Genomic DNA, 19,797 nt, shown 5'->3' with positions numbered 1-19,797 from the left:
TTTGTATAAGAAACCGGCATCAACAAACTTTGCTTTTAGGTAGCGGCAGTGGTTTGAATTGTCAGATTCAAATTCTGACTGGTTCTGCTTATCGGATGCTTGCAGCCTTTGCATTGTGTGGCTGAAAAATCTCTGCTCTCTGACTAATTAGCTACTAATAACAACTGAACTGAAAAAAAAATACACAACAGGATGTAACCAAGTTTGCAAATACTGGGGAACCACTGAATCAGTGTTGTGAATTTTCTCTCTAATCTCCGGTCTTGAACACCAAACACTGCAACCTGATAGAAATGCAAACACACAGAGTATCAGCAATGTTGAATCAGAATTTATTGTCATGAACAAGTCACAAAATTAGTTGTTTTATGGCAGCGTCACAGTGCAAACATTCAAATAAACCTTATAAAAAGTAAATAAAAATAGTGCATGAAAAGTTAAAGTAAGGCAGTGTCTGTGGTTCATTGCTTCAGGAATCTGATGGCAGTGGGGAAGAAGCTGTCCTTGTGCAACTGAGTCCTCGTCTTTAGGCTCCTGTACCTTTTCCCCAATGGTAGCAGAGTGAAGAGGGCACGGCCTGGGTGGTGGGGGTCTTTGACGATAGGGGCTGCTTTCTTAAGATGCTGCCTCAAGTAGATGTGCTCAATGGAGTGAAATCTGATGCCTGTGATGTCACAGGGTGAGTTAACAGCCCTCTGGAGTTTTTTCTTGCCCTGAGCGTTGGCACCTCTTTTCCAGGCAGTGATGCAACCAACCAGAATGCTCTCCATCTGTCGAAGTTTTTGAGAGGCAAACTTAAATGGGCACAACAAGGTGAATTAAAAAACCTTGGGGCTTTTATCTTAGATAATGGAGGATGTAAAGTACAGTAGATCATTTGCCTGGGAAGACCCTGGATTTCTTTCTGATATTTTGCTGATGAGCAGAACTCTGCCAGCATGACTTGGGAAGAGTCATTAGAATTTTGATTTCTTGATCTCGTACCATGCCAAAGATTCCCCCTCAGATTATTGTCATTTCATTCTGAAAACCAAGATCTGGTATGGCCGTGGATTCAGTTTTTAAATCCGAGCAGCCATACCCACATCTGTAATCAAGTTTGGAGATCAAATGAGTTTGCAGGTGATTTGTGAAAGAGACCCAACAGGGAGATCAGACTGGAGGGATTAACACTGTGGGTTTTTCTACAACATTAAGAAACACTTTAATTTCCCTTATTTTAATAAACTTTCCATTAATTAATTGAATCTTGAGAGCATTGATGTGCCAGTTAAGTGCATGTTATATTATGCCTTGCAAGCACCACAACTGATTGTAAGGGAATGAGAATGTATTAATTAATTTGATGACCATTTTCATGCCTGTTTAAATTGGCTTGATTATACAGAGGATGTCAATACCATCGGTGAGGCAAACTATGCCACATTTATACCACATTCATTCTATCATTTAAAATGTCGATCTGGGTAAAGTGGAGCCTGTGAAATGGTGTGAAAACTTGCCAACCTGCTGCTGTTCATGCAGGTTAAGAGCGAAGTCAATAAACAGTACAAACTGCTGGAGCTGGACATCGATGGTGTGTTTAAGTCATTACTGCTTCTGAAGAAGAAGAAATACGCAGCCCTTGTCATAGAACCAACAGCAGATGGGCGTCATGTCACAAAGCAAGAGCTAAAAGGGCTGGATATTGTTCGACGAGACTGGTGTGACTTAGCAAAGGATACTGGAAAGTAAGTGACTGATTTTTAAAACAATCTGACTTTTTGTTCTGCTTTCAAAATGCATGATCATATTTCATGCATTCTTTATGATTTTCTTGTTTAACTTTTTTTTCCCATATAATTTGTGTTTGCACGAACTACGTTATTGTGGATGAGTTTGAATTCAAGTGTATGAATCCAGAAGCCCCTAGCTTGGTGGCTGGAATTAAACAGCAAAATCTGCAGATGATGATGGGGTCGAGTGCAAGACACAAATGTGCTAGAAAAACTCAGCAGGTCAGGCTGCATCTTTCCAAAGTAAAGGGTAACCAATGTCAATGTTGGTTCCCCCTTCACTTCCTGTGGATGCTGAGTGACCCGAGTTTCTTATGAAACTTGAACACAAAATCTTGTGTGTGATAGAGCTGCACCAGCCATGGTGTTGTCCTTTGGTAGAACCATTAAACTTCACTCGTGTTACTTTTCCATTGCCGTCTATGCCCTACTGTGCCTGACAAGGCAGGGTTTGAAGGACATGGGTACACTTGTGCCTTCAGAAATGTTTATCCTCAAGTGAAATTGTCAAGGCAAGTTATTAGATATCTTTGCTCATGGTTATCTGCGGAGGTTTGCTTTGAGAAGGCTTCATTCGTTGTTTCTTTTTTTTACTTTTGGAAGCGAGGATTATTTATTATCCATTAGTGAATAAAGAAATGTTTAATTCTGAAATGTTCAGTCTATTCAAAAGTATTCACTCTCAAGTGTATTAGCTTTAATCTTAATCTTTTTTTCATTGTAGTTACGTTATCAGTCAAATACTCTCCGATCAGATGCGTGACACAATTTTGGAAAATATACAGAAGAAACTAACTGAAATCCAGGAGAGTGTTATCAATAACTCTATACCTCTGAAATGTTTTGAAATTAACAAGGTAGGATCTCTCTTGGGCTTTGAATTTAAGGAATTGAGCAATTTGGAATATCATGCAAATATTCTGGCACAGTTAGATCATCAGGATAAAAGTCAAATGATTGGGTACCTATGAGTTAGTTTCGAAGAATACGTTGCCTTGGGAAGGGCCTATTCTGTCCAAATTGTACGTCTGGTTGATGAGGGGCAATATCTCAGTGGATTTAATATATTGTATGAGTATTACTTTTCCTTCCTCTGTTAATGGTTATGGTGAAGTAACATCTGTGCAGAGTGTCACCACGATTTCTTTCAGCCTAATTTGTTGTCCTTCACTCTGAAAAGTGCATCTCCAAGAGGTGAACTAGAAGGTCCATCATCTCATACATTCAGAGGATTCCACTGCATCTCTGCAGCAATTAAACCCCTGTTTGATGAGGAATGGTTCATGCAAGCAAGCGAGTGACCTCAAAATAAATATGAAGATGCCGCCATTTCAGTTCACAATTTGAGTTAAAATTAAGAAAAGGGCAGGTGTCTGTGTTGACTTTCTTTGCTATGTCATTGTCCCTCTTTGAAGGGCTTTGCCAGATATTCCTGAACCTTGTCCCAATCAAACTTAACGGCTTGAAATTAGCTTATTGAACTGCTGCTTCACCAGGTTTCATCAAAGAATGTCCACAACAGTATTTCTGAACAAAGGATGATTGGCAGACACTGAATCAGTTGTAAAAACACAGACATACTGGGAGGAACTCAGCAGCATCCATGGGAGGTAAAGATCCTATATCTGACGTTTTGGGCCTGAGCCCTCCTTCAAGGAATGAGAAAAAAAACAGGCAGATGCCTGAATTAAAAGAAAGGGCAGGGGGAGGAATACAGAGCAGCAGACAAAAGGTGTTGATTGAATATGGAGAGGAGAAAAGGTGGGAATTGTTGGGGAGATGGGTTGGGCTCTGTGAATGCAGGGGGGAAGAGAGAAACAGAGCAAGAGGAAAAGAGACGTAGGGATAGATGGGAGATGGGGTGCTAACAGAAACCAGAGAAGTCAATGCCATTCAATTTGGAGCATACTGAGTTGAAAATTCAATGTTGCTCATCCAATTTGTGAGTACTTTCAGTCTGGCAGTGCGTGAGACCCTGGACAGACTCTTGGTACCTCCCCCGAGATCCAGGATGTGCTGCACTTGCGCCCACGCCTCTTCCCTCATTCAGGTCCCCAGGCGGTCCTTCCAAGTGGAGCAGTTGCAGACTGGGAGGTTGCCTTGTTGAGCGCCTCTACTGTCCACTGTGTTAGTGGGGATCTCCCAGTGGCCACCCATTTCAATTCCCCATTCCCTTGCCAATATGTCTGTCCATGGTCTCATACACTGCCAGACTGAGACACCCATAAACTGGAGGATCAAGACCTCGAATTCCATCTGGGCACCCTTCAACCGGAAGGCATTGCCATCAATTTCTCTGGTTTTTAATTGCATCACTCCACCCCCAAACAACCTATCTGCATGTCATCTTTCATCTAGCTCCGTATCTCTCTCTACCCTTTTCCATCTGTCTCCTTCCACCACCCCCAATTCTTCACAGAGCCAAACCCCTTACCCCCCCCCCCCCAATCACTTGTCACCTTTCCTCTCTTCTGTCCTCCTCTCTATATCCAATTAACACCTTTTGTCTGTTGGTCTGAACTCCTTACTGTGCCTGTTCTCTTGATTCAGACACATGCCTTGCATTTTATTCCTACCTTGAAGAAGGGCTCAGGTGTAAAATGTCAGTAATATTATCTTGACCTCCTTTGGATGCTGTGAGACCTGCTGAGTTCCTCCAGCATTTCTGTGCTTTTACTACAATCACAGTGTCTGCGGACTTTCGTATTTCACTGAATCAGTTGTTCACAGAATATGCTGGTAAACGTAATATTTATCTATCTCTAAAGGAGGAATGGTGGACCTGAATATACCTTCATTGTTGAAGAACATCTTAAAATGCAAAGACCAATTTTCTGCATTATTTAGTTATTTTGAAGTATAAAGTATGAAAACTAATTTGGTTGCATTTAACTTTAGTGCTTATCTAAACCATGTGTGCCTACTATCATCAAACCTTCAATATTTGTTTTCTAATGGGTTCGTTTTGGGTAGTTTGGTACTGAGTGTGTCATTTTGAGGGCAGTTTGTTTAACAGCATGAATTGCAGCCTTGTAATGTTTGATTCCCATCAACTTCATTGGCCAAGATGAAGTTGGGGTCCTCGGGGAAAACTCTGCACACAGCCTAACATTCTGAAAGCTGATGATCAGTCTGGTTTCTCCAAACATTGCAAAAATGAAATTTAATCCCGAAAACTTTGTTTCAAATTAAATGCATCAGCTTTTTAAAAAAAAATAATTGGAAGATTGTGCAGTCAGTTCCCTCTCGTTAAAAATAAATAATTTTGATTGTAAATTTTATCATGTGACGATTACATTTGTTTAGAAAACTGATGTACTGTGGAATGGTAAAGAAAGGTTGCACAAAATATATGCCATTCTAACCAAGTTCAAAGAAATATAACTGATGAAAAGACGCTATTGATATATTTATACTGACCATTTTTTATGACACTGACATTCTTTAATTTCCAACAAGCTAATAATCAGTAAATCAGTTGCAGTTTCCACAAATGCAGCTACTGTACATGTTTTTAATGTATTCAGAAATTTATTTTGTGAATTTAGATACTTTATAATAGTTCAAATCTCACTAGCTCTGATCGTGGTTCTTTGTGTCAAAAAGTAGTTTGCAATTTGGTTAAAGCAGTAAAACGTATCTAAACTTCATTCTCCTTAAAGTCTGTGGAAATACAAGTCCATGCTGACGATCTATGATTAACAGACTGTGGTTTAAATTATTGAGCTGACGGGGAGAGCTCATCGTGAGGCGGGCAGCACTTGTACAATGTCTGCAGGGAGGTTAAATAAATGTTTTTAATAAAACAGCTTTAGCTGTGATTTTAGAATAAAATCTCGCAAAGCTAGTGCTTTGCTGCTTACTGACAGTGACTTCACACAGATGTTACTCATCAGTCACCTTCAGTGGGATGTCATACAGCCTGTACTTAAAAGCAGCACACAGTACAGCCATGGGAAAAGAAAAACTTGCCACAGTTTGTGGACCTTCACAGAGATTTTCATTTCATTTGTAGAAAAGAAAAAGTGACTTTTGTTATCTAAATTTACTTTGATAATTGATGCTGATTTCCTCTGTAATGTGGACATACTAATTGGTCCTTTTTGTGCATTATCGATTGAATAATTTTAAAAAGTCATTTTTTTTTAATACTTGTGTTTGCTTTGACTGCTATAGGCTCTGACTAAGGATCCCCAAGATTACCCAGATAAGAAAAGCCTTCCTCATGTCCATGTTGCCATGTGGATAAATTCCCAAGGTGGACGTAAAATGAAAGCCGGGGACACGATATCTTACATCATTTGCCAAGTAAGAATTGGAAAAGTTGCGTCAGCAATGCAAATGGCCTTTGCCAAAGAAGGATGAAGCTAATATTAATCTTGAAGGTAAATACCCGCAATGTAAAGCTAACAAAATATTTCTTTAGGATGGCTCAAATTTGAGTGCCAGCCAGCGCGCCTATGCCCCAGAGCAACTGCAGAAACAGGAAAATCTGGCTGTTGACATGCAATACTACCTGTCCCAGCAAGTGCACCCAGTTGTGGCTCGAATCTGCGAACCCATTGATGGGATAGACTCTGCGCTGATTGCTACTTTGTTGGGTAAGTAGATGATCAGGTAATAGAGGCACGGGGCCAGGCCCGGAGGGTTCAAATTTGCCTCTGTCTGCAAGGAGTTTGTCCGTTCTCCGTGTGACAGCTCCAGACTCCTCCCACCCTTCAAAAATGTCTGGGGTTTGGTTAACTGGTCACATGGGTGCAATTGGGCGACATGGGCTCATTACCATGCTGTATCTCTAAATTAAAAAGAGAAAAAGAATATATATCAATCATTTTAATTTTGTTGTATGTTTTTCATGGATTTAGGTCAAAACTTATAGAGAAATCCCAAGAAATTTCAATTGGAAATTATGGCATAATGGGAGAGAAGTTAAGCCAATATTAATTCATTGGAGCATAGAAGGTTGAGGGGGGATTTGATAGAGGTGTATAAAATTATAAGGGGGATAGATAGAGTAAATCTGAATAGGCTCTTCCCCTTGAGGGTAGGTGAGATTGGAATGAGGGGTCATAAGTTAAGGGTTAGGGGGCAAAGCTTTAGAGGTAACATAAGAAATCAATAGCCATGAAGAGCATTTTAAGAAATACTGAGGGATTGATACTTGTTTTTCCAGAGAGCTAGCCTTGAACACAAATATCTGAAAGTTAACGTGCACATAGACCAAGAACTTTGGAAGGTATATGGTATGTTGGACTTCATTGCAAGAGGATTGGAGTACAAGAGTGGAGATGTTTGAATGAAATTATGTAGGACTTCTATGATACTGCACCTACACCAGACACATTGATGTTCACATCTGGTCTGAGTACATCAGAGTATATACACGAGATTGAAGGAGTAAATTGAAGATGCACCACATGGTGAGATGGTCGAGGCAGTAAAATTCTTGACAGGGTTGGTGCAAGGGTGACAGACTAATCAAAATAAAGAAATCAGTGAGGTCAGTGCCTGAATGTGGTGGAGGTTATAAAAAAAATCCACTTCCGGAATTCACCTCTGCCGGCTTAATTTTGTTTGGTGTTGAATCTGGTTCCAGTCGCTGGTTTGAGAGAAATGGCTGGTTACCACAATGGGCCTTGTGGGAGAGGCACAGTGCTGTCATAGTGCTACGGTTACAGAGAAGCATTGGATTTCACCCGCTGCTGGTGCACCAAATACCGGCTGGATTTCTCCCAAATGCCCAATTGAAGGATATGCCAGGAATGGCAGCTGGTGGGATTCACTCTTTAAAAAAAACATTGTTGAGTGGTTTATCCCCTCTGCTGTCAAGACTCAATGAATGAGTTTCCTAAGAGCAGCTCCATTCAGAACTTAAAGCCACCACGTCCTTCCTATTGTAAGGCGGGGGGGGGGGTGCAGAAAGTCTGCTCTCTCTGATAATATCAAAGCTCTCTGTAATGGGGGAGGGGGGTTATAGATACTTCCACATCACGTGTGGTGATCTGACCTGATTGCCCCTTTTTCAAGGAGCATGTAACTGCAGATCTTGCAAAGAGCTCCATGGCCTGCAGCTGCCTTGATGATTGTCAGCGTCCCCTGTGGGGGAAAAAAAAGTTGCAGCTTAGAGAGATTGTAGCTGGCGAATCCATGGCCAAAACTTGAATTTTTCATTGGGGGAACTTCAATTCACCTATGGATATCAACGTGCTACGTGGTGAAATGAGAATAACAAACTGACTTTGGGATCCAATTTCTATTTGATTCTACATGCATATTGAAGGCTAGAGTATCTAGGAGAAAATAAGGATCAATAAGGTGACGTGTGTTGGAACCACAGGAGCTGCGTAATGTCTGATCTGTTTTTGTTGAAGAGAATGATGTGGATGTGAGGAAGCTCTGGGAAGTGGTAGTGATGTCTTGAAGAGACTCCACATTGCAGAAGAAGAGTCTGCTGGTATCACTGCTGTGCAAATCATGATGCTGGGTAAATACAGCCAAGTGTTTCCTGGCCTGAAGGGCTGTATCCAACTGAGGGATGAGTGTCACCTGCACTGGAGAAGGGAGCAAACTTGTTTGAAATGTTGGCAATGGTGATTTTGTGCATGATTCTAACCTTAATGGACACCACGTGTTCAGTGACCTGAACCACAGCTGTGAAAATGGTATATTAGGTGCCGAGCCAATCAGCTTCTTTGTCCTGATTACCATGGAGCTGCTTGAATATTGTCTGGGCTTTTGGATGCGTTGTCTCATTGCCTTTGGAGGAGAGTTGGAGCAGACTGGGCCTTTATGGTGGGGGGGGAATGGTGAGTCCTCTCCCTGATGGGACGTGATGGCGTATATTCAAGTTGGATGCTTTCCTTGTCTGGAATTCCAGAAGCAAAGGTCACGATATCAAATTAAAGATGAGGCCATTCAAACCTGCGGTGAGAAGGAAGTGAATCTCAGGATTTGTTCATTCAAATGGTGAATTCCCCCCAAGTGGACGTTCGTTATCAAAAATGTGAGTGACGTCCAATTGCTTGTCACTGAGTATTAAAGAAGGAAAGGGGTGCATAGAAGGGAAATCAAGAGGCACAGTAGCAGGACAAGAAAGTGGCAGCAAAGTTTAAAAAATAAAAATCAGTCCATCCGACCCAGCAGTTCTCTGCCAGTTGTGTGTAGAATTTTCCCAGTTTATCTTGATCCTTTTATAATCGAAGATGACCTTCACTGTCCAATACAAGCACTATCCATACAACCAGTTTTCAAGATTCCTTTATTGTCATGTAATAAAACAGGTGCAATATTACATGAAATTTACTTCAGTCTGTCTTAAGGCAGACAGATTCGCCATCTGCAGAAATTGCTGGGTGCCTCTTACAGAGAAAGAGAGAGAGAAGCAAAAATGAGTCCCCCCTCCAGAGTCACCGAGTGTCCATGGATTTCCCTCCAGTGCTCCCGCAGCTACACAGACTCCAGTCCAAACCATCAGCAGCCCGTGCTCCAGATCCCAACGTCCGACACGATCAGGAAGCCTTCAGCGCCGTCGATTCTGATACCCGGTGCCCCTTCAATCAGTCCCCAGCAGTCCATAGCCTGCTGCGAGGCCGTCGACCACAGTCGTCAGCCACCTGCACGGGTTCCTCGCCTCGAGTGGCCAACAGCCTGCTGCCTGCGTGTTCTTTGTCTGCAAAGCCCCTCACCTTTCCGCCCCGTGGGTTGTCTCCTCTGCTTCTCCTTCTCAAATAAGGGTGGTCTCCCCATTTTCTGGTACCGCTCACCCTGTTGGCCGCCCACATATTCGCTACAAAGATGTAATCAAGCGCCATCGCCAGTCATTGTTCATCTTCGCTCACGAAGGGATTGGCCATGATGATGATGAATGTGGTCTTCCCACACATTTCATCCTCTAATTCCTGCAGACTGTCGAGGGTTCTTGTTTCTAAGCTCCACCCATAAGATGCACCGTAGCTGGGGAGCAGTGCAGGAAATCATTTTGGCTCGTGATGCTGAAAATTGCATATGGGTTCCTGAATTTTCTTTGCCAGAGGACAGGATTAACTTATGACCGTGCTGCCAAAACTCAAATGGCGGCTCTGCATTGCCATCTCGAGATAAGATCAGACTTTCAATCAACGGTCACATACATAATGATTGCTTTTTAGTTTTACATCAGCTTCAAGATCAGTGACAAATGGTTTGTGAGCAGAAACAACCTGGTAATGAGTTGTTGCCTGTTGGCTAATTTTCTTCGTGATGGTTTAATTTGTAAGTTGAGCTGTGTTTCTTTGCAATTATCCCTCTTGCCGTTTTATTCCTTCTTTCAATCCTAGCAGCCACCACCTATTGCTGCCACATTTATCTTTGGGAATAATACAAAAATTGTCAGTTTGATTGTGCTATTATTATTGCTGTTCCCTGGAGTGATCTGACCCAGAGGCTTTGTTTAATATTTAAAACTGCAAAGGAGTGTGTTTATAATTGATTTGATTATGCAGGTTGAGTCATGGAATTGATAGTGAGCCCCTTTGAGGAGTGATTTAAAAAAAAATGTTGACTCCATTTGTGTTTCATAGAAGTCCGTGCTGTTGATAGCATTATCTGTAAGAGGATGTTTCCTGTCCGCATACTTGAGGAAAAGAACAAATTTGTCTGTGAGAAGGAATTTCAAGGCCCAGTGCAATATTCCAGGACAGCTAGAGGCAAACAGCTGAATAAATCAAACTACCTGCCAGAAACTAACTAAGATTAAATTCGCCACATTCTTCCAAAATAAAATTCCAAATTAAACTTTCGGCAGTGTAATGAGTGATGTACTTCTTGTTCAGAACTTGGTGTCCATGAACTTGGCATTGCCTTATTAGAAAGCTTTCTGTTTGTTGGGTTGGGAACCTTCATTTCCAAGCTATCAATTCCATCCCCAGCCACTATATAAGCTTGAGCCATCGCATTTGGAGTATTGTCAATCTGCCTAATCTTGCAACAAGCTTCCAGCCCTGCGTGTAGTCTCTTTCAAAACCCATCCACTTCCTTTTTCCAATGTCTTTGTTTCTTGTGTATCAATTATTCTACCACTTTTCTAACTTCTGTGATTTTGAGCTCCTCCAAAACTTTGCCACCCACGTCTCAAGCTATGTGAAGTCTTGGTCTCTTGTTCCTTCATGTGCCAGCGGACTTAGACTGGCAGTCACTTGGGAGGGTGGCTTCACTTGTGTTCGATGAATTTGACCCTTCCTGTGTAAAGCAGCCTCTTCCAGCAACCCCTAAGGTCCAAATACCTGTCGTTTGTTTGAGTCCCCAGACTTGGATTGCTGAAATGTTCTTTGAGCGAGCTGTAAATGGACCCAATGAGGATCTACGAAAGATTTGGGAGAGATGTTCAAATGTGGGACAGGTTGAACACTCGTATGCAGCTTCAATCTTGTTTCATGTTCATACATTTTGATGAGCACACCATCACATGCAGGGTGAGTGAGAAGATATAACATTGGCAATAACTGAACATTAATGCATTGGGAAGGGACAGTTACACATATGGCAGAGGATGAAACTAAAATGTAGTGTCGGGGGACACATATCTGGGAGCAAAGCTCCTGTGCTGTCCTCTTCAGGACCCTTCCCAGTGGCACAAATATTATCCCCTCATGACATTAACGTGCACCCCAAAAGGAAGTAGAAGTAAATGACCTCAAGCTCATGTATAATAAGCTCCAACAGAACCAAACATAAGTGCTGACACAAATGCTGTGAGAACTGACCTTCTGAGACGTGCATGGAAGAATAGATTTTTCTACAAACTACCTTCAGACAGAAAAAACAAGCCAACAGGATCAAGGCCAGACTGACTGCCTTCAAAAGATCCTTGCCAATACCTTGTTTTGAAGTGGAAAAGTGGGTTCAGAACACAAGATAAAGGGAGAAGCTGAAAGATAGTTGGCCCTTAACTTGTCCTATAACAAGGAGGGGGTGGGGAGGTGTTTTTTTAAAGCAGCTTGTGACTGAACTGATTAGGGAAAAGGCAATTCTGGGATGGGTGTTGTGTAATTAACCAAATTTCATGGGGGGAGGGCCTTCAGGTTTAAAAAAAAAAGAAACCCCATGGGGAGGCAGTGATTATCACACAAAAGAATTCATCCTCCAGTCTGAGAGAAAATAACTAAAATTCACTGGAATAAAGGAGATGACAGTGAGAAACTGGCCCAAGTTGATTGGAAATGTCACTGGCAGGAATGACAGTAGAGCAGCTACGGCTGGAGATTCTGGGTTTTATTCAGAAGGAAAAGAGGACAAATTCATCCCGAAGATGACGAGGTATTCTAAAATGAGGATGAGGAAACCGGGGCTGAGGGAAGGCCACAGACAGCATAAAAGCCAATAGAGCAAAGTTAATGGGAACCTGGAGGTTTGGGAAGATTTTAAAAGGCAACAAGGACAGAAAAGATTATATATGAAGGTAAGCAAGCCAATAGTATAAAAGGGGCTGTGAAAAGCTTTTCCAGGTATACAAAGGGCAAAAGAGAGGCCAGGGTGGACATTGGACTGCTGAGAGATAGTATTAGGGGACAAGGAAATGGTGGACAAGCTCTACTTTGCGCAGGCTTTCCTTGCGGAAGGCACCAGCAATGTGCCAGAAGTTTTAGAGTGTCATGTGGATGTGGTCACTATTACTGAGGAGAAGGTGCTGGCGAAGTTGAAAAGTCTGAAGGTGGCTAAATCACCTGCAGCAGATGGACTGCACCCTAGGGTTCTTGAAGAGGAGATTGTGGAAGCCTAAGAAGTTATCTTTCTAAAATCACAAGATTATGTAGTGGTTCCTGGGACTGGGGAAATTGTAAATGTCACTCTACTCTTGAAGAAGGAAAGGAAGCAAAAGACAGGCTGGTAAGGTGTGAAATCAGAGGTGTCCAGGGACTTGGGAGTTAACATGCAGGCAATGTCAGTGGCAGGAAAGGGATAAAATATAAAAACATGGATGTAAGATGACACTTTTAAAAGCATTGGTCAGATCACACCTGGAGTATTGTTAGCAGTTCCGGGTTCCTTATGTCAGGAAGGATGTGTTGGCGTCGGAGAGTGTCCAGAGTGTTCATGGAAATAATCTCAGAAATGAAAGGGTTCTCATATGAGGTGTGTTGGAAGACTCTGGGACTGTATTCACTGGAGTTCAGAAGAATGAGGGGGAGATCTCATTGAAACCCATTGAATGCTGAAAGGCCTGGATAGGAGTGTACGTGGGCAGAGAGGACGTTTCATATGGTGGGGACGTCTGAGACCAGAGGGCACATCCTTAGAACACAAAAACATCCCTTTATTACAGAGATGAGGGAGTAATTTCTCTACCCATGGGGTGGTGAATGTGTGGAATTAATTGCTGCAGAAGCCAATTTATTAGTTATATTTAAGATGGGGGGGGAGAGATAGGTTCATATTTGGGAAAAGATTCGAGGCAGAAGAATGGGGTTGAAAAAGAGAGTAAATCAGCCATTATGGAATGGAAAGGCAGACTTGATGGGCTGAATCGTTCAATTTCCCTCCGACATCTTGTGGACCTAATCTGCCCCAGGCCTCGGCTGATTGCCTATTCTACATTGCCCTCTCCTCCCTGCTCTTTTAAAAGTATATCTACTTCCTCTTTAAATGTCTCCATGGATGTAACCTCTGCAACCTTTTGAGCTGGGAGGCTCATCACCCTCTGGTAGAAGAAATTACTCTGTATTTCACTTTCACATGTCTATTCCCTCACTGTGACTTAGTCTCTCCATTCAAGACTCTGCTACTAATCATGTCAATGTCTACCCCATCGTGCATTAGGCAAAAGTGCTGGCGAAACTCAGCAGGGCACACACAGGGCAACACAGCGTCACACGAAAGTGCTAGAAAAACTGCATTTGGAGATGGGAAGGTGGAAGTCCTGACCCTTTGACAGTTGTTATTGCCATGGATTTCTTCTGGAGTCCATTGAGGCATGAGAAGTTGTTCAAATGAATCCCCTTCCAAAGGTTATTTCTCCCTCCCCCTCCCCCCCCACTATTGATGGGATATTTATTTGGACAACCTGCATCAAAGTGGGCTTGGCACAGGAAAGGGACCTCCATTTAGTTGAAAGGAGAAAATGGCGGCGAGAAAGCATCAGAACAAAACCATAAGACACAGGAGTGGAAATAGGTTTTTCAACCCATCGAGTTTCACCTGCCATTCAGTCATGAGTTGATCCGGTCTTTGCACTCAGCCCCACTCCCTGGTCTTTGCCCCATTACCTCTGATGCCCTGGCTAAACAAGAACCTATCAATCTCTGCCTTAAATACACCCAGTGACTTGGCCTCCACAGCTACCTGTGGCAACATATTCTCTTATCTTCCCACTAATTGTTGATTCCTTGCATACCCTCTCTTTTGCTTTTACATTGGCTTTGACTTCTCTTGTCAGCCAAAAGTTTTGTCATTTTTTGGGGCATTTTTCCATTTGAATATTTTCTCTATTTTGGTATGTAGTTATCCTGCACCTTGCAGAAACTCCATCCATTGCTGCTCTGCCATCTACCCTACTAGTGGTCCCTTCCAATCTTCTTTGGCCAGTTCCTCTCTCATGCCACTGTAATTCCCTTAACTCCGCTGAATTACTGACTCATCTGACTTTAGTTTCTTGTTAAATCTCAAATTGAACTCTGTCATCTTGTGATCACTGCCCCCTACTGGTTCCTTTACTCTTTATCTTTCTAATCACCTCTGGTGCATTATGCAACACCCATTGCAGTACATCCAATCCCCCTAGTGCAGGGGTGTCAAACTCAAATTCACGGAGGGCCAAAATTAAAAACTTGGACTAAGTCGAGGGCCGAACTAAATATTTATTGAAAATTTTCAACAACATCTGCATGTTTTCTCTTCTTTCAACATATGTAATGTTAAATTTTAGGATAAAACTTTAGGAGGATAATGTTACAGGTCAGGAGTAGGTAGCTCAAGTTCACCCTTTGCTTGACCTGAGGGAAACCTATTTGGTCCCTGTGGAGATGTAGTCAGCATTCACAGGCTGTGTCCATTTTGGCCTGCATCAGGACTCAGCATTTCCTGCTCACTCCTCAGGCTCTAGGCCTCTATTCACCCTCGACCCACCATCCCTCTACCTGACCAGTCCTTTACCCAACCTCTACTCACCCCTCACTCCACTCGCTCTGCCTCTACCCACCCCATCCTATACACGCCCCTCTACTGCCTCTCCCCTCAACCTGTTCCTCCCTCTACCCATCTCTCACCCTCTAATCACCCCTCCCCTACTCGCCCTGCCCCTCCCCTTTTACCTCTTCCCTATCCACCCCTCCTTCTACTCATCCCTCCCTCTAACTGCTCCTCGCACCACCATAACTTCCCCTGCCCATTACTCCTCACCTACACCCTCTGCCCACCCCTGCTTACCCACCCAGTGCGCTGCCGATCAGCCTTTGCGGACAGCCACCATCTCTCTCTTCACGTGCAGGGCCGAACCAGCCGTCCCTGGGGTCCGCGCGGGTGCAAGCGCTGAAGGCCGTGGCGACCGGGAGAAGTGCGCTCGCGCTGTGGAAGGGCCGTCCGGTGCCAGTCGCGCGGGGCTCGCGCTGCCCGGGGGCCGTGCGCAGCCTGCCATGTCCGTCGCACCGACAGGAAATCACAGGCGCTCGCCCATCCGCCGCACCGCTCGACAGGTGGGAGAAGTGACTGGTTGTGCGGGGAGCCTTCCAACTGGCTTGCCGGCTGATGACATCCACAGACTTTTCGTGTTACAATTTCTCGTGTTACAATGGGGAAGGATGGTGGGGGTGACATTACCAAAAAACAGCATCGGCTCTCGCTGCAGGGCGGGCCACCTCTAATACATTTTTGAAATGATCTTGCGGGCCAAATATAATTATATCGCGGGCCAAATTTGGCCCGCGGGCCAGAGTTTGACATGTGTGCCCTAGTGGGTTCATCAACAAACTGCTCTAAAAATCCATCTCATGGACTTTCTACAAATTCTCTCTTTTGAGATCCAGTCCCAACCTGGTTTTCCCAATGTTAAAATCTCCCAAGACTACCATAGCATTGCTCTTTTGACACCTTTTCTATTTGCTGTTGTAATTTATTGTCCACACCCCAGCTACTGTATATAACTATATGCCTGTCTTCTTCTCTTTGGCTTGGCTTCGCGGACGAAGATTTATGGAGGGGGTAAAAAAAGTCCACGTCAGCTGCAGGCTCGTTTGTGGCTGACAAGTCCGATGCGGGACAGGCAGACATGGTTGCAGCAGTTGCAGGGGAAAATTGGTTGGTTGGGGTTGGGTGTTGGGTTTTTCCTCCTTTGCCTTTTGTCAGTGAGGTGGGCTCTGCGGTCTTCTTCAAAGGAGGTTGCTGCCCGCCAAACTGTGAGGCGCCAAGATGCACGGTTTGAGGCGTTATCAGCCCACTGGCGGTGGTCAATGTGGCAGGCACCAAGAGATTTCTTTAGGCAGTCCTTGTACCTTTTCTTTGGTGCACCTCTGTCACGGTGGCCAGTGGAGAGCTCGCCATATAACACGATCTTGGGAAGGCGATGGTCCTCCATTCTGGAGACGTGACCCATCCAGCGCAGCTGGATCTTCAGCAGCGTGGACTCGATGCTGTCGACCTCTGCCATCTCGAGTACTTATATATGTATATAAATGCCAACAGTGCCTTTTTACTTGTGCCATTTCTTAACTCGACCGACAATGATTCTATATCTTCTGATCCTATGTCACCTCTTTCTAATGATTTAATGTTGTTCCTTACCCACAGAGGTAATGCTCTGCTTATCTGCCTACCCTTTCGGTGCACTTTGTATTCTTGGATATTCAGCTCCCAATGTCTTCCATCCCCTAGCCTTGACTCCGTGATGGCTGTAACACTCATGCCTGCCAATCTGTACTCCAAGTAAATACACAAAATGCTGGAGAAACTCAGCAGGTCAAACAGTGCAAAGGTAAAAATACATTACTGATGTTTCGGGCTTGAACCCTTCATGCCGGCAGGTGTCCGAACAAAAGGCAGGGGAGAGGAAAAGGCAGGAGATGATAGGTGGAGAACAGAGGGAGGGGACAGCAGGGATGAGGGGGAGGTGATTTACTTTTAATCTGTATTACAAGGTAATTAATCCACTTTATTTCTTGTGCATTTAAATGCAAAACCTTTAGCCCCTGTAATTGTGACTTTTGATTCTGCAATTTTGCACAAATCTCCCTGCCTTTCCACACAAACTTCCTACTAGCTCTCCTTACTTGTGTCCAAGCGCCTCTTCCTCTTCCTCCAATTTAGTTCCCATTCCCCCCCCCCAGGAATCTATTTTAACTTCCCCACTATCAACAGGATTAGCAAACCTCCACTCCATCCCACCCCCGCAAGTTCAAGTGTAACCTTTCCCACTTGTAAAGGTTACCCCTTCCCCAGAAAAGGTTCCAACGTTCTAAGTCCTTGAAACTCTCCTTCCTCTCTTCAGCCACACATTTGAAGTTCCTGCTCTTCGGCCTCTCCTAACCCCCTAAACTGACTTTGCAGGACCTCTACCCCACTCCTGCCTATGTTAATATGTACCATGGCCTCTGGCTGATCACCCTCCCCTTTAAGAATATTCTGCACCCGCTCAGCGACATCCTGGACCCGAGCACCTAGAAGGCAACACACTATCCTGGAGTCTCTTGTGCCCACAGAATCTCTTATCTGGGAACCTATCGAGTCCCCTTTGACTACCACACTACTTGAGTTCATCCTTTCCTTCTGAGACTCAGAGCCTGACCCAGATCCCACCTGCTGCCTTGTGGGCAAAGCCCCTTTTGGCAAAGTCTAAGAGATGGTAAACTCTGAATTCCAGCCACCTGCTGCCTGGCAGGTTTTGGTTCTTTAGTCAAAGACTAGGAGAAGGTAACTCTGACTTCAAATCCCCGGGCTCATCTCACCCAGCCGACAGTACCTTGAAAGGGCCCCAGCTATGGGCAAATAACACCTGTCAGTCTGGCAGCAGGGGCTGGCAGCTGTGACAGAGCACGGGGAAACAGTTTCCGTAGCAGTCTGCAGCAGCAAACTCGGTGGGCGAAGGATCCGTAAGGACAACGGCCAGCGAGCACGGTCTTGAAACAGACCACTGCGGGGCAATCCCACGTCACTCTGGCTGTCGTGCCTCGCACTCCGCCGGGCCCAGTGGCGTGGGGCCCAGAGGGAGGCATTTATCCTGGGCAAGCACTCGCCTCCAAGTCCTTGACCCAGCACATGGTGCTTAAAGTTGAAAAGCTACAAGGCACCGTGTTCATCTTCGCTTGCGAAGGGATGGGCCATAGATGGATGGGACCCAGATAGGTAAAACATCTCAGCAGTATCAAAAGGGTTATGTATACTCGTTGCTGAAGGGAATGGCCACAGACATGCCCTATACTGATTGCCTGATCCCTTTCCTTCTCTTGACTGTCATCCACTTACCCTTTTCCTGCCTCCTAGCTGTGATTGCATCCCTGTAACTCCTGTCTATCATCCCCCACCCCTTAGCCTCCCAAATGATCCAGAGTTCATCCAACTTGAGCTCCAATTCCCTAACACTGTAAGGAGCTGCAGTTGGATGTACTTCTCACAAATGAAGTCGTGGCAGATACTGTAGATTTCCCTGGCAATCCACATTGTATAAGAGGGGCAAGTCCCTGCTCTGGCTGCCATTCCTTCTGTCTATTAAAGAGAAAAATGTAAGAAAAACCTGTTCTTACCCTCAACTCCTGCACCTCCTCCTCAGTCTCTGCTAACTGAAGCCTCTTGAACCATAATTTCCATTCCTGCACTGGACCTCTTGAACTAAAGCCTCAAATTCCACTCAGACGATAGCTGCTCCACTTGAACTTCCCTTCCTTTTATAAGCTACTGCTGATGAGCCAACGGAGAGATTTAAACAAGCTCCTACCTCTCTTGCTGCGTTTTAAATGCTCCTCCTCTCCGCTCTTGCAGTCTCTGACAAAATTTAAACCCTGTAATGATCCTGCGGTTTGTACCATAATGGTAAGTCATGCTTGGTGACAATCCTCTTGACAAAAGCATCATATTCCCCTTCCTGCCCCAATCTCAAATCAAATTGATCACAGTGGGGAAATATGGCCCAATATAACAGCTAATTGTGTTCATGAAGAGAGTCATTAAGGCAGTCATTTTACTGAGAAGACGGCTTCCCCCTAAATTGAGAGAGAGAAGATTCTTTGGTTTAATGCAATGAAACATGAAAATCTGCAGACAATGTGATTGTATTAAAAAAACTGAAATGATGGATGATCTCAGCAGGTCTTGTTGCACCCAAAGGAGGTAATAATATATTACTGATATTTCAGGTATTACAAGCTCTTGTTTTATTTAGTGTGAGTATCACTTTAAGGGTTTAGTATAGGCTGCAAATATTCACAGCTGTGGAGAGACTGGGTGGCATTAGCTAGTATAGGCTTTACCAAATTCGCAACTTTGGAGAGAAGAATGGACACAGTTGGTGAGAGAATCCTGTGTGTGGATCACGGAAGGAACATCACCTTGTGACTAGCAGCCATCTCATCGAACACTGAGCAGGAATGACTCTTTGTGATAATGGGCAATTCTGTGATTCTCCCTGTCCGGGGAATTATGGAATCCCCACAGTGACCAAAGGAAAGGTCATTTTGATTAACCTGTACCTGGGAAGCATCATGGAACTCGCGCATTTCATTTCCCCTACGCAAGGGAAAGGGGAGTTGTGATAACCGTTCAGATGAAAGAATATTTCTTTGGAAGAAAATCAACAAGGATTTGTGAGTTTTTGGCAATGAGCTCACTCAGTCTCTCCCATTTTCTTTGTGATTACTTCTGTGCATCAGTTAAAAGTTTGTGTTTTGACAGTGGATTTGTAAGACTAAACTTTGGAATAACTTTCCGGAATTGTGCCGAAGCTGTAATTTGGCACACAAACACGCACACTTTTGATTTGACTAATGTGTTATATTATTAGTAGCTATGAATAAATATAGTGTTTTAAAAGTAAAATATAACATTGCCTTGGTGAATTTCCATTGTT

The 19,797-nt window shown here is 43.9% G+C and overlaps 1 protein-coding gene across 3 annotated transcripts in view; it reads left to right on the top strand.

Annotated features, from left to right (window-relative positions):
- Nucleotides 1-19,797, top strand: part of pola1 (polymerase (DNA directed), alpha 1) — a 382,614-nt gene that overhangs the window by 138,750 nt on the left and 224,067 nt on the right. For all 3 annotated transcript variants that reach the window (XM_069890180.1, XM_069890179.1, XM_069890181.1), the window contains exons 29-32: nt 1,525-1,730; nt 2,500-2,632; nt 5,952-6,083; nt 6,202-6,376. In XM_069890180.1, the coding sequence (XP_069746281.1) occupies nt 1,525-1,730; nt 2,500-2,632; nt 5,952-6,083; nt 6,202-6,376 (646 nt within the window). The remainder of the gene's footprint in view (nt 1-1,524; nt 1,731-2,499; nt 2,633-5,951; nt 6,084-6,201; nt 6,377-19,797) is intronic.

The sequence above is a fragment of the Narcine bancroftii genome, chromosome 7 (assembly GCF_036971445.1).
Source record: "Narcine bancroftii isolate sNarBan1 chromosome 7, sNarBan1.hap1, whole genome shotgun sequence".
NCBI classification, from domain to species: domain Eukaryota; kingdom Metazoa; phylum Chordata; class Chondrichthyes; order Torpediniformes; family Narcinidae; genus Narcine; species Narcine bancroftii.
This window is presented reverse-complemented; position numbering and strand designations above follow the sequence as displayed.